We start from the raw sequence: 14,229 nt of genomic DNA on the forward strand, positions 1-14,229 counted from the left end.
GCTACTGGAAATGTGTAGAAACCAACTCAAAAGAGCCTCGGTGAAAGAGCATCATCATTACCATTAATTCAGGCTGAAGAAAATCTGTCAGGTTCTTTCTTCCCCTTTACCTTCTGCCAAAGCCTCAGGGTGCTATGCTATGCATTGTGTCTTGTAACAGCAAATGCCTTCATTTCAAATATCCTATGTGCTTCTCTGACAGATGATGCTTTACCTAGGCTATGGGTCTTTTTCTTCTTATTCAAACTTTATTCTACTTCACTTACAAATCTGCTGCTGAATGTGAAGCAAAAATTCATAATAAGAGAATGCGGCTTCTGTTCGGTCTTCAATCAAATGTTGAAAAAATTCCGTTTTGGCAGGACTCTCATCTCTGAAATAGAAAAAAAGGGTATTTATCTAAAAATGCATGTTATTATAAAGAGTAATTATACATTAAAAAAACTACTAATACGTGGGGGCTTTAGGAAAATGGAACACGGGATTTTTTTTTTTTTTTTTAAAGATTTTATTTATTTATTTGAGACAGAGAGAATGAGAGACAGAGAGCATGAGAGGGAGGGGGGTCAGAGGGAGAAGCAGACTCCCCGCCGAGCAGGGAGCCTGATGCGGGACTCGATCCCGGGCCTCCAGGATCATGACCTGAGCTGAAGGCAGTTGCCTAACCAACTGAGCCACCCAGGCGCCCGGAACATGGGATATTAATCAATTAACAGCATTCTTCTATTAGAATACATTTTTATAATATTATTTAAAGTTTGCTCTGAAGACAAGCAATTTCACACAGACTGCACAGGATAAAACAATTTCATAATTAAGTTACAGAAGTACTTACTTTACCACGTGAAGAACTGGGCTTAATGGTCTGTTGTCTCTAAGCCAAGTTATAAAGGATCTCGCCCTTTCTGATGAAAGTGTATCTAGCTCTGGAAGATGTGTCTGGTAAAAGTAATATAATCCAGAAATTACTTCCTTTCTCACACACTGTAGCAATATTAGAACTAAATCATGATTCATTCCCGCTAAACCACACACTTGAATATTACTCAGCCATAAAAAAGAATGAAATCTTGCCATTTCCAACAACATGGATGGAGCTAGAGAGTATAATGCTAAGCAAAATAATCAGAGAAAGACAAATACCACATGATTTCACTCTTCTGTGGAATTTAAGAAACAAAACAAACAAGCAAAAGAGAGAGAGGGAGGGAAACCAAGAAACAGACTTTTAACTATAGAGAACAACTGATGGTTACCAGCGGCGAGGGTGGGGGGAGGTTAAATAGGTGATGGGGGTTAAGGAGTGCACTTGTGATGAGCACAGGGTGATATATGGAAGTGCTGAATCACTATACCGTACATCTGAAATTAATATAACACTGTATGTTAACTAACTGGAATCAAAATAAAAAATTAAAAATTTAAGGGCAAGGAAATTTAAAGAACAGTGTGGATGCGTAAATAAATTTAAAAACTATATGCAAGATTATTTTTAAAAGAGCTAAAGAGTCTATTCTTATATGTTTTTATAAATACATTTTATAAATTTAATAAATAAATATATATTACAAAATATATATTTTTGTGTATGAATTTATATGAGGTTGTTTCCAAAGCCAAATAGTAAACTAACTTAAGGTATAGAGTATGTAAAAAAAAAAAAAATTAAATAGAAAAGCTTTATTTACTGTTATTTTATTTTGTTTTCTTAATTATGAGTGAGGCTGAACATTGTTTCATATGGCTACTACTGTATTTCCTCCCTGTAAATTGCCTATTCAAATCCTTTGCCCATTTTTCTTTTCCTTTTTTTTCTGAGGGGACCAGGGTGTCTTTTTCTTAAAGATTTGTAAGACAACTTTTTATACTAGAAAAATTAGCCTTTTTTCAGTCCTGAGCTACAGATAATCTTCTGATTTTGTTGTCTGTCTTTTGCTTTATTTTACCACACAGAAATGTTTTGTTTTTTAAGATTTATTAATCTTTTCCATCACTAACTTACAAAGGCCTTACCCATTTTAATATAATAAAAATTATTTTTCTAGTATTCTTTTTCTTTAAATACAATCTTTACCACATCCTATTTTTCATGAATTAGATCCATTTCTGACCTCCATTTTGTTCTGATGGTATGTTTATTATGCCAGTATCATAGTGTTTAAATAACTACAGTTTAAAATAAAGTTTATGATTTTATTTAGAACTTCTTTTGCATATGCTTTTCCCCTTTGCTGACTTTATTCCCTCTTTTCAAACTTTTCCTTATTAACTTCATTTGCTGAGTCTTAGAATTGAATTCTGGAATTAACATGTCAAATTAAAAAAAAAAATCAAACAATAGCAGAATGTGATAAAAAGTACACTGACTTTAAATTAATTTCAGGAGGAAGGACATATTTATAATACCCAAAGATAAAGTAGGCCTTTCCTATTATTTAAATATAGAGAACTGTTTTCAGAATCATATTTCTTTGGTATTGGTTAATATACATACAGTAAAGGCCCATTGAAAAAATTATGTTTATTATCAACAAAATAATTTAAATCAGACGTTAAAGTTGTTGGAAAACAGTTTGGCAGTTCCTCAAAAAGTTAAACACAGAGCTTAACATATGACCCAACAATTCTACTCCTAGCTATATACCCAAGAGAACTGAAAACGTGTTCACACAAACACCTGCACATAAATTGTTCATACTAAACTATTCACAATAGCCCCAAAGTGAAAACTACCCAATGTCCATGAATGAATGACTAGATTTAAAAATGTAGCATAACCATATAATTATTATTTAGTCATAAAAAAGAATGAAGTATTCATACATGCTACAATATGGATGAACTTTGAAAACATTGTGAGAAGTGAAAAAACAAACACAAAAGGCCACATATTATGTGATTCCATATATACGAAATGGCAAATCCAGAGAGACAGAAGGTAAATTAGTGGTTGCTAGGGGAAAGTAGGAGGGGAGAATTTGGAATACTGGTTCTTTCTGGGGTAATAGAAATGCTTGAAATTAAGATACTGGTGATTGTTGTACCACATTATATACTTTATGATAATTAAAATGGTGAACTATGTGTGAATTTTATCTTACTAAAAATTTTAAACAAACAAGCATACAAAACTTAAAACTATAAAAGCCACTGACCATTTTCTGTGGTATTGATGCAAAATTAGGATACCCAAGTACATCCTCAATGAAGTTATTGTCACAGCTTTTTCCAATCCAAATGTAAAAAACCTAAAATGAAAAAAACAACAAAATATTAAAACTTCCTAATCTGAAACCTATTATAGATAATTTTCTCAAAATATCAAGCATAAAAGAGGTAAAGTATATGGTCTCAATTAAGTAGGAACAAACATAAAAGTAAAAAGGAAACCTGTAATTGGTACATTTGGGATCTATATCTAGGAATTTAGAGTGGTTCACATCTTCTTAAATTTCAAGAATTCCCATAAAATACATTTTACCATCTTCCTTACTTTTTTTCCCATAAGAAGGTAGTGCTTTAGCCAGGATAACTGACTCACTGTATTTCCTATCCACTTTTTCAATCCTGAGTATTTTAACTAATGGGCTCTCCCTCATCCACCCTTTTCCTGCTCAGAAGGTATCATTTATGAAATTCATCTCGACCATTCTGATACCCTTCACCACCATCCTGCCCAGTGACTTCTCCTAAACTTCTAATCGTTAATGGCATTTTAGACAAAGGATAGAAGTTGAAACTGATAGACTCCTGAGGTTCCTCTGAATTTTATGATTCTAGATGGTAAAATCCTTGAAGACAGAACTTATCTCTTTACTTTTCTATCAAGTATACATAATCCATGACAATAAATAATCCATGATAATAAAATGATATCCAACTAGAAAAGTCTAAAGTAAATTGACCTCTTGTGCCAGGTACCAATTTATTTTATTGCCTCTCCATTCCTAATTTCACCTTTCACTATCTGATCTATGGTCATAAAGCTGGACCCTGTACGTGTTTCTCCTTTTGCCAGCTGGAACAGTGTTAAACTTTATCAGTAGAGGGTGCTTACAGAGCCACAGTCCATAAGGAAAGCACCTTCTCTTGTCAGTTTTTCTGCAGACAATTTTTGAAGAGGTGGCTGAGGTACAACCCTGTCATTAACATGTATTGCACCCTGAAAAAAAAAAGAGATGGATTGAGCTTATATAGCTATCATCACAGTCTGGAACATAATGGCTACTAGCTCTTCATGAAATACTGAAAAATGACACAAGAATTTTGTAAGATGCAAAAAATTACTGATAATACATTACCACCTTGACTGTAGAATCAAGACACTCAAATGTATTCAAATTACAAAGATATTAACATGATGGAGTGCCTGGGCGGCTCAGTCCGTTAAGCATCTGATTCTCTTGGTTTCAGCTCAAGTGGTGATCTCAGAGTCATGAGATCGGGCCCTGTGTTGGGCTCTGCATCTGGCATGAGCTAATAAGCGCTGAGTCTGTTTGAGTTCTCTCCCTCTCCCTATCCCTCTGCCCCTCCCCCTGCTTGTGCATGCTCTCTCTAAAATAAATAAATAAAATCTTTAAAAAACAAAGATAAAAACATGAATATGTAAAATGATCTGTCCACTTCCTTCCCTTCTGGGATCGGATATGTTAAAAGTATCATTATTGAATCTGCTGCAAAGCAAGCTACTTTTTTACATTTCTCGAATAACAAAATACAGAAGATTCCAAAGAGTAGTTTTAACTCAAGGAAGAAAAGGCACTACATATTTGCATATTAAAAATAACTGTTGGACACCAGATTTGGTTTATAATATAATCAAAATTGCACTTGGATCAGAGAGAACATACCTCAACATAGTAAGAGCCATATATGAAAAACCCACAGCTAACATCATACTTAATGGTGAAAAACTGAGAGCTTTTCCCCTAAGATTAGCAACAAGACAAGGATGTCCACTCCTACCACTTTTATTCAGCATAGTACTGGAAGTCCTACCCACAGCAATCAGATGGCAACAACAAAAATAAAAGCCACCCAAATTGGTAAGGAAGAAGTAAAACTTCTGCTACTTGCAGATGACACGATACTCTATACAGAAAACCCTAAAGACTCCACCAAAACATTCTAGAACTGATAAATGAATCCACTAAGGTTGCAGGACATAAAATCAATATACAGAAATCCATTGCGTTTCTATACACTAATAATGAAGTAGCAGAAAGAAAGAAAAATTAAGAAAACAATCCCATTTACAATTGCACCCAAACTAATAAAATACCTAGGAATAAATTAACCAAGGATGTGAAAGACCTGTACTCTGAAAACTCCTGAACACACTAGTGAAAGAAACTGGAAGATGACACAAACAAATGGAAAGATATTCCATGTTCATGGACTGGGAGAACAAATATTGTTAAAATGTCCATACTACCCAAAGCAATCTGCAGATTTAATGTAATCCCTATCAAAACAACAACAGTATTTTTCAGAGAAATAAAACAAATAATCCTAAAATGTGTATGGAACCAGAGACAACCCCAAATAGCTAAAGCAATCTTGAAAAAACAATCCCAGATTTCAAGATATACTACAAAGCTACAGTAATCAAAATAGTATGGTACTGGCACAAAAACAGACACATAGATCAGTGGAATGGAATAGAGAGCCCAGAAATAAACTCATGATTATTTGCTCAATTAATCTTTGACAAAGGAGACAAGAATATGTAATGGGAAAGGACAGGCTCCTCAACAAATGATGTTGAGAAAACTGGACAGCAACATGCAAAAGAATGAAATTGGATCACTTTCATACAATGTACACAAAAATAAACTCAGAATGGATTAAGAACCTAAATATGTGATCTGAAACTAAAACTCCTAGAAGAGAGCACAGGCAGTAATTTCTCTGACACTGTCCATAGCAACATCTTTCCAGAAGGTTTCCTAAGGTGAGGGAAATGAAAACAAAAATAAATCATTGGGACTACATCAAAATAAAAAGCTTCTGCATAGCAAAGGAAACAATCAACAAAACAAAAAGACAACCTACTGAATGGGAGAAGACATTTACAAATGATATATCCAATAAGGTTTAATACCCAAAATATATAAAGAACTTATACAATTCAACAACAAAAATACCCAAATAATCCAATTAAAAAATGGGCAGAAGACATGAACAGACAGTTCTCCAAAGATATCCAGATGGCCAACTGACACATGAAAAGATGCTCAACATCACTCATCATCAGGGAAATGCAATTCGAAATCACAATGAGATATACCACCTCACACCTGTCAGAATGGCTAAAATAAACATAAGAAACAACAAATGTTGGCAAGAATGTGGAGGAAAAAGGAACCCTCATGCACTACTGGTGGGAATGCAAACCAGTGCAGCCATTGTGGAAAACTATATGGAGGTTCCTCAAAAAATTAAAAACAGAATTACCATATGATCCATTAATTCCACTACTATGTATTTACCCAAAGAATACAAAAACACTAATTCAAAAAGATATATGCACCCCTATGTTTACTGAAGCATTATTTACAATAACCCAAGTATGGAGGCAATCCAAGTATCCATCAAAAGATGAATGGATAAAGAAAAAGTGGTATGTGTGTGTGTACACACACACACACACACACACACACACAGGAATGTTACTCAGCCATAAAAAGGAATGAAATCTTGACACACCACGGACGAATGTAGATGGTATAATGCTAAGTGAAGTAAGTCAGAGAAAGACAAGTACTGTATGATTTTACATGTACGTGGAATTTAAGAAACAAAACAAATGAACACACATACACAAAAAGAGAAAAACCAAAAACCAGACTTAACTATAGAGAACAAACTGGTGGTTACCAGAGGTGGGTGAGGGGTGGGTAAAGGGGATCAAGAATACATTGATCATGATGATCACTGAGTAGTGTATAGAATTACTGAAGCACTATATTGTACACCTGAAACTAATATATAACACTATACATTAATTACACTGGAGTTAAAAACAAAAATAGGACATCTGGATGGCTCAATCTTGTAAAGCCTTTGCCTTTGGCTCAGGTCATGATCCAGGAGTCCCAGGATGGAGCCCGGCATCAGGTTCCCTGCTTTTCCCTCTGCCCCTCCCCCGACTTGTGCACACTCCCCCTGTCTCTCTAATAAATAAAAAAAATATTTAAAAAAAAAACAACAAAAATAAAAATTGTACTCTGATCATAACAGGAACAGTCAGTATCTACAAAATCTAAATGGAGATATCCACTCTACAACTTAGCTTTGTAATAAATATTATAACCAAACCTCAAGGTGAATAACTTTCCATATTTTTGAAAACTCTATAACCACAGATAGTATCTGACAGTCCTATTATTCAACCAAATTCATAGCTAGTGTCCTTATTTAATGTATTATTACTATCATAGGGAAAAAGCAGATGTAAAATATTGTTACGAATACCTCAGCACCTTAGCTGTAGAATCAAGACACTCAAATATATTTAAATTAAAAAGTTTCAAATACACTAAAAAAATTATACCTCATCTGTCAATCTGTCTATCCTGTATAAGTTGGGATGAATCATTTTCATTAGATGAACAAGTGGCTGACACTTTATCTGACACATGGCATATACACGATCATCCAGGCGTGTGCTTGTACCGGTTCTAAATGCTTTCTACAAGAAAAAAAAATTACATATTTTTCAAATAAAACATAAACACAGATAAATATCAAAACAAATATATATACCATCACAGTCATGGAAAAAGCATGGCCTTCAAAACAGACTTGGATTAAATTCCCAGCTCTGACATTCAATAGGTAGATATGTGAGCTCGTTATTCAGCTTCTCAAAGTCGTATCATCGTGAGAAAAAATACCTCTCTAGGCTGCTGAGAGGATTACATAAGATGATGCATATATAACAATTATTACAGTGTCTGAGACTTGGAAAGATGTTCGATGGACAGTAAATCCTTTCCTTAGAGTCTCTTTCCAGAAGCTCATATATACTAAGAGTGCGCTATAAGCACACCATTATTCAAGCTGCTCCCACATATTAAAGAGAGCATATGGTTTCACCAGAGTTGTGTGTTTTTATATACTTTAATTTTCTGATCTACTGTTTTTCAAAACAGTGTTAAGCTGAAAAATTATCTAAATATTAAAAACCCCAGAAAACCTGGATTTCATTTCTTCCATCTATGTATTGAGAATGTATGAAATGTATATGATACATATATGAGATGTAACAGTGTAGACAGAGAGCTACCTGTTTGAGAAGGGCCAAAACATAGAGGGGAAAGAGTTTGAGGGAGCTGGGTGCTATCAGTGCAGAGTGCTGTAAATCTGAGACCGTTGAGCCATATGCAGACAACGAATCCACCACAGCATTCACTAAGGCATCTCTTGCATCCGATAGGCTTGATGAGATGGATCGATCAACAGCTACAAAGCAATCAAAATGAAAATGTATTTAACCACTAGATTCCAATGAATGCTATAAGGGATAAAATTTAAACGCATTATTTAAGAAACCAACAAAAATTCTGTTTTTAGGATAGAAAATAACATTTCACTTGCCCTTTCATTTTGCAAGTGTCTGCTCATCACACAATTTTTTGCGAAGTACATCTGCATAATTCTCACAAGCAGAACAGATCCAGATTGTTGTGGATCTTTTTGTCTTAGTCTCTTTACATCTAAAACCACTTAATTGCTACTGATATTAGAGAATGTATATCAACCATTTACATCTGAGAAAGCTCTAGGGATGTTGCCATTCCTCCAGTAGAAGTCACATGTAAAAAGTATCACTTTTTTTTCTGCTTAAACAATGTAAGTTCTGCAATCCGAGTTATCCCTTGTGATCTTCTGAAATCTTGTCAAAGCATTCCCAAGTCAACAAAAAAAGGAGGGCAATTGAACATAGGTTCTCAGACAGACACTGAGGAGCCAGGTATCAGTGTGAAACTTATTTTCTTCTAAGTCCATATTTTATTAAGCTAGAGATAGCCTACAGATGTGCCCAAGTAGTAAAAATAAAAGAATATTGAAGAACAGCTATAACATACTGAATTTAAAATATTGATATAAAATAATTAAAAATTGGGATGCTTTAGTAAATGCTATTACAATTTTTTTCCCCAAAATGAGTAATAATGACTATTTTTCTCTAGGACTACATGAAAAATAAGGTTCGTTTCATGCCCAAAAGGAAAATTCACTCAAAACAAAACATTCAGTGTTATATTGATCCCCCAAAAGATTTTTTTTTTTAACTTACACACAATAAAATTTACGTTTTTGGGTATAACTGTATGGTTATTATATGTCAAACACACAGCCATATAATCACTACCACAATCAAAATGCGTAACAATTCCATTACCCCAAAAATATCCACTGGTGTTGCTCCTTTGTGGTAAAATCTTCTCACTATCTTTAACCCTGATAATCAATGATCTGTTTGTTCTTCATCCCTATAATTTTCCCTTTCCCAGAATGTCATATGAATGTATGTATGTAGTCTTTTTGAAGCTTAGCTATTTTCATTTAGCATAAAGCCTGTGAGAATCATCCACGTCTGTTGGAATCAATAATTTATTTCTTTTTATTACTGAGTTGTCTTTCCATTGTATGGATATACCATAGTTTGTTCATACATTTACCAGTTGAAGGACATTTGGGTTGTTACCAACTTTTAGTGATTATGAATCCCCCAGAAGATTTTTAAACTAAGGAATTAATGAAAAATATAAGAACAGTCCAATTCACACTGCTGTAAATGAAAATGCAAAACATATATATATATATATATATATACCTTCTAAGTAAGGGATTTCTAGGGTAAAAAAAATACCCAGGTTTCAGTTTTTAGGATAGAAAAATACATTTCACCTGTTCCTTCACATTTTTACTCACCCATGTTTGCCAGAAGGCAGACGGCAGCCTGTACATCCACTCCCGCATACACATCTGCTAGTGAACTTACTACTGGCAAACAGAGCGTGTGTACTCTAATTCTCCGCTCACCTATATGAAATGATGAAGCAACGTCATTGCAAAAACACATTGGGCCAAAAGAGAAATCAAGCAAACAGGCCAAAACATTATTCAAATTACGATTTTGATTGGATTAAACCACCCACAGGATTCTGAAATGTAAAAACAAAGTTTTACAAGTAATATGTTTTAAAGAAAATCAAAATGCTCTCCAAATCTGTAGACTATGAACATATACTGTATTTTGTATATAGCTGAAAATTAGGTTCTGGTTTTTATTTTAATATCAATCATTCTAAATTATATCCAACATAGTAAAATGTCAGAAAACTTGACTGTCAAATAACTAAAGTGGGCCTTATGTGCTATGTGGAATTTTTTATTTCATGGGGCAAAAAATAATGCTAAGGATGACGTAGCTGGATTTAGCATGAGTTTACCAGACACACATGATCCTGAGAATACATGACTTCCACGAGTCAAAAAAGATATTAAAGATTCAAAATGAGTTAAAAAACAAAAACAGAACATATATTTGATTAACTAATGCAAATTCCATTTATCTCCCACTGTATGTTCGTTCATTCTTTCTCATTTCCCCTAGCATGTAAAAGGAGGGGAAAACTATTGCTGATTGTATTTCGTATCTGTTAACATTACCTTTGCTTGATGTATATAATAGGGCTGTCTGAAAGCACACTAAGGAAGTATCTGTCAAATTTTCTTCGATTGACAGTTGTACTGCAAATCCAGCATCAGGATTGATGTTGGCAAGGGATAACAGATCAGTGGAACGGACAAAGAAGTTTCCGTGAAAAGTGTGCATTGAAAGACCTAGGGGAAAGAAAACCTGTTATAAAAGATGAAGTAAAAGAAGTATCTTTACCTCAGGCTAAAGCTACTTTTTGAAGTAATACCGGCCTCTGATATTGAATCAAAAGGATAACTGGGGAGTAGGACTAGGGTGTCAGCAGAGGTTCTAAAATACCAGTTCAGAAAAAAAAAAATGCAGGTTATATAAAAGGGAGAGTAGACATTTAACTTGTATTGATAACTGATCTTATATTTTCTCATATGTGATCTGAAGTCAGACGAAGATCTAATATACAAAATGAAACAAATGACGGTTACTGTACAACTCATTTAAGAATTAAAATTAGAGAGGAGATTCCCTCCAGCAAACACTCACATAAAACTGAGGTAACTGAAGACAAATTGAATGATTATGAAGGCAAAGATCATTCATCATACAATTTTCATTTACAACCTTCCCTACTCCTCTACTTCTCCTTCTAAAATCACCTCCAATATGGCTTTCTCTTAAAGTTCTTCCTAATAAAGCAAACATTATTTTTGCTCATTTATTCAAATTACTTAAAAACTGGGCAATGATTATTCAGTAACTACATATATTTAAAACAGCTCAAAGCTAACTGGATCAGGCAGGAAGTCTTTCATGATGAAGGATCATTACAGGTAGTCATGGGTAATTAATTTTGACAAAAGTATGTAATATAAAGCCTAATTTTTATAATTTCATACCTTTCGTACATCTTATTCTCATAACCGCTTCAAATCCAATTTTTCTTGTGAGATACCGTTTTAAGTCTTTTTGTAACTTTTCTGCTTGTGAAGGATTGTGAGTATAATGGAAAGACGGGTAATAATAGATGCACCCTGCAGAGTACTTGGACATGCAAGCTTCAGAGAGAAACAGAAAAAGTATTAGCTACAGAAACAAGAATATCCTGTAATAATATCCAGTAACATTTTACTTGTCCAACAATAGAAGAGATTCTATGTCATAACAAAATCTGTCATAATGAGAAAACCTAAGTGGTCAAAATAAGGATAATATAGAAATCTGAGAAAACACAAATATTTGTAAAGTACATGATAAGGTTTATTATTAAGCAAAATGGTAAAGGAATTGGATTTTCAAAACAAATAGTGATAGCATTTTAGATATGTATAGTGCTTTACAGTTTACTAGTAATTTTCATAGATGGTATCTATCTAATTCACATGCTTTTTACCCCCAAATGTTGAGAACTCTTAATAAAGAGTTTAGATTTGACTATATGCTAAAAATGTTTATATAAACAGATGAACATGATGATATCTCCTTACCTAGAGAAGCAAGATCAGAATACTGTGAACTTAAAAGGAACAGATCCACTGCAGTCTGCTGCCCTGAGCAATCTAAAGCCAGTTTCTTATAAAAATCAGTTGCAGGGCCAAGATGTTGTACAACCTAAGTCAAGAGGTCATAAAGTAAGAGCTAGAAACCTTGCACTATGCACATATTTCTATGTCTCTCTTGCAATAATGAAGAGGATATCCTTTGTCCTTCTATCAAACTAAGGAAGTTTTTTAAATGTCTAGGTAGTTGTCAGATTCTTTAAGAATACTAATAATTGCTAACATTTATAAAGCACTTAAAAAGCACTGTTCAAGATGTTTTATATAAATTAAAGTGACCTACATTTTACAGATGAGGAAACTAAGGCAAAAAATAGATTAAGTAACGACCAATTACATAGTTATTGAGTGGCGGATGCTGGAATATAAACCCGCCAAGTCTGGCTCCAGAGTGAGTGCTGTTAACCCTTACTGTATACTGCTTGTAACAACGTGAAAGAGTCATAGATTAAAGAAGGCTTTTCCTACTGGTATAAGGACACTTGAGCTGAGAAGGTGGCACCAGAGAGGAGTTAAAAACGCAAGAGTCAGGCTCCAAGTTCTTAATCACTATGCTATATTACAAAACAAAATGTTTCAATCTTCTTAATTATAGTATATGGTTACTATATTAGACTTTACTCAGATATGTAAACTAACACAGGCATTTAAGCTTTTGAGTCCCAGGCAGATAAAGAATATTTCTAAAAGTTAAATGAGAAAAAAAAAAACTGCACTGAAGACTTCAGGAATACATAACTACCTTCCTATGTTCCAAACCCCTCAATATTCTGTAACAGACTGCTTTGGATCAATGAACTGAATGCTAGCTGTACTTGACGAGTTTAAAAAATGTATTTGCCCCAATTTATTTTAAAATTAATTTTTTTCCTGAAAAGTAACTAAAAATGCAGTTTCTATTAAAAGTGAAATATGGCACTTTCTCTAGCAAATTGGTGAAAATAAAAAAAGATGTGAGAGTCCTTAAGAGTACAGTTGATTAAAAAAAAAAATCCAAGTAAAACACATTAATAACTTAAATAAAGCTTATACTCTTTGACCGAATAATTTCACTTTTAGGAATTTTTCCTAAGGAAAAACCAAACTGTGGCTAAATATTTATGGCACTATTAAAACTGTTTAATTCACACTCATAATTAGTTATAATAATATTTCCTTGAGGTCAGACTAAACTTATACACAGCACAAAAATGATTCTAGTTCATTTATTATTTGAAATAAGGGATTCAAATACTCTGACAAAATCTTCATATAAAACCCAAGTAGTATTCAGCCTCATAGTCTTTTTTTTTTTTTTTTTTAATAGTGAAACTACTGAAGACAACTATTTAGTAGCTAGGAGGAAAAAATCGAATACATTCATATTTACTAAAAAATATTTATTTTTTTATTTTTGGAAGTTTATTATTATTTTTTTTAGTAATCTCTATCCTCAATGAGGGGCTTGAGCTCACAACCCTGAGATCGAGTTGCATGCTCTTCCAACTGAGCCAGCCAGATACCTCTAAAAATATTTTTTAAAAATAATTTTCAGGGCACCTGGGTGGCTCAGTTGGTTGGGCAACTGCCTTCAGCTCAGGTCATGATCCTGGAGTCCCGGGATGGAGTCCCACATTGGGCTCCCTGCTCAGCAGGGAGTCTGCTTCTACTTCTGACCCTCCCCCCTCTCATGTGCTCTCTCTCATTCTCTCTCTCAAATAAATAAATAAAATCTTTAAAAAAAAAAAAAATAATAATTTTCAGGGTCCTCAGAAAATGCTCACAATATACTCTTTCAATGAAAAAAAGCCAGTTAAAAAATATCTTGTATACGGGGCGCCTGGGTGGCTCAGTCGTTAAGCGTCTGCCTTCGGCTCAGGTCATGATCCCAGGGTCCTGGGATCGAGCCCCGCATCGGGCTCCCTGCTCAGAGGAGAGCCTGCTTCTTCCTCTCCCACTCCCCCTGCTTGTGTTCCCTCTCTCGCTGTGTCTCTCTCTGTCAAATAAATAAATAAAATCTTAAAA

General features: G+C 34.1%; 1 protein-coding gene across 5 annotated transcripts in view; it reads right to left on the reverse strand.

Moving 5' to 3' along the window:
• Positions 1-6: 6 nt before the first annotated feature.
• Positions 7-14,229, reverse strand: part of SEC24B (SEC24 homolog B, COPII component) — an 86,368-nt gene continuing 72,145 nt past the window's right edge. For 4 of the 5 annotated variants that reach the window (XM_006727194.3, XM_006727193.3, XM_031025653.2 and 1 more), the window contains 10 exons: positions 12,154-12,277; positions 11,566-11,724; positions 10,684-10,857; positions 9,943-10,053; positions 8,291-8,466; positions 7,556-7,693; positions 4,058-4,162; positions 3,156-3,248; positions 836-939; positions 7-373 (listed from right to left, as the gene is read on the reverse strand). In XM_006727194.3, the coding sequence (XP_006727257.1) occupies positions 259-373; positions 836-939; positions 3,156-3,248; positions 4,058-4,162; positions 7,556-7,693; positions 8,291-8,466; positions 9,943-10,053; positions 10,684-10,857; positions 11,566-11,724; positions 12,154-12,277 (1,299 nt within the window). In that variant the 3' untranslated portion in view covers positions 7-258. Of the gene's footprint in view, positions 374-835; positions 940-3,155; positions 3,249-4,055; positions 4,163-7,555; positions 7,694-8,290; positions 8,467-9,942; positions 10,054-10,683; positions 10,858-11,565; positions 11,725-12,153; positions 12,278-14,229 lie in introns of those variants that run through there. The other variant, XM_081812013.1, reaches the window with a different exon arrangement.

Source organism: Leptonychotes weddellii, chromosome 2, assembly GCF_054177405.1.
Source record: "Leptonychotes weddellii isolate Sample4059 chromosome 2, ASM5417740v2, whole genome shotgun sequence".
NCBI classification, from domain to species: Eukaryota; Metazoa; Chordata; class Mammalia; order Carnivora; family Phocidae; genus Leptonychotes; species Leptonychotes weddellii.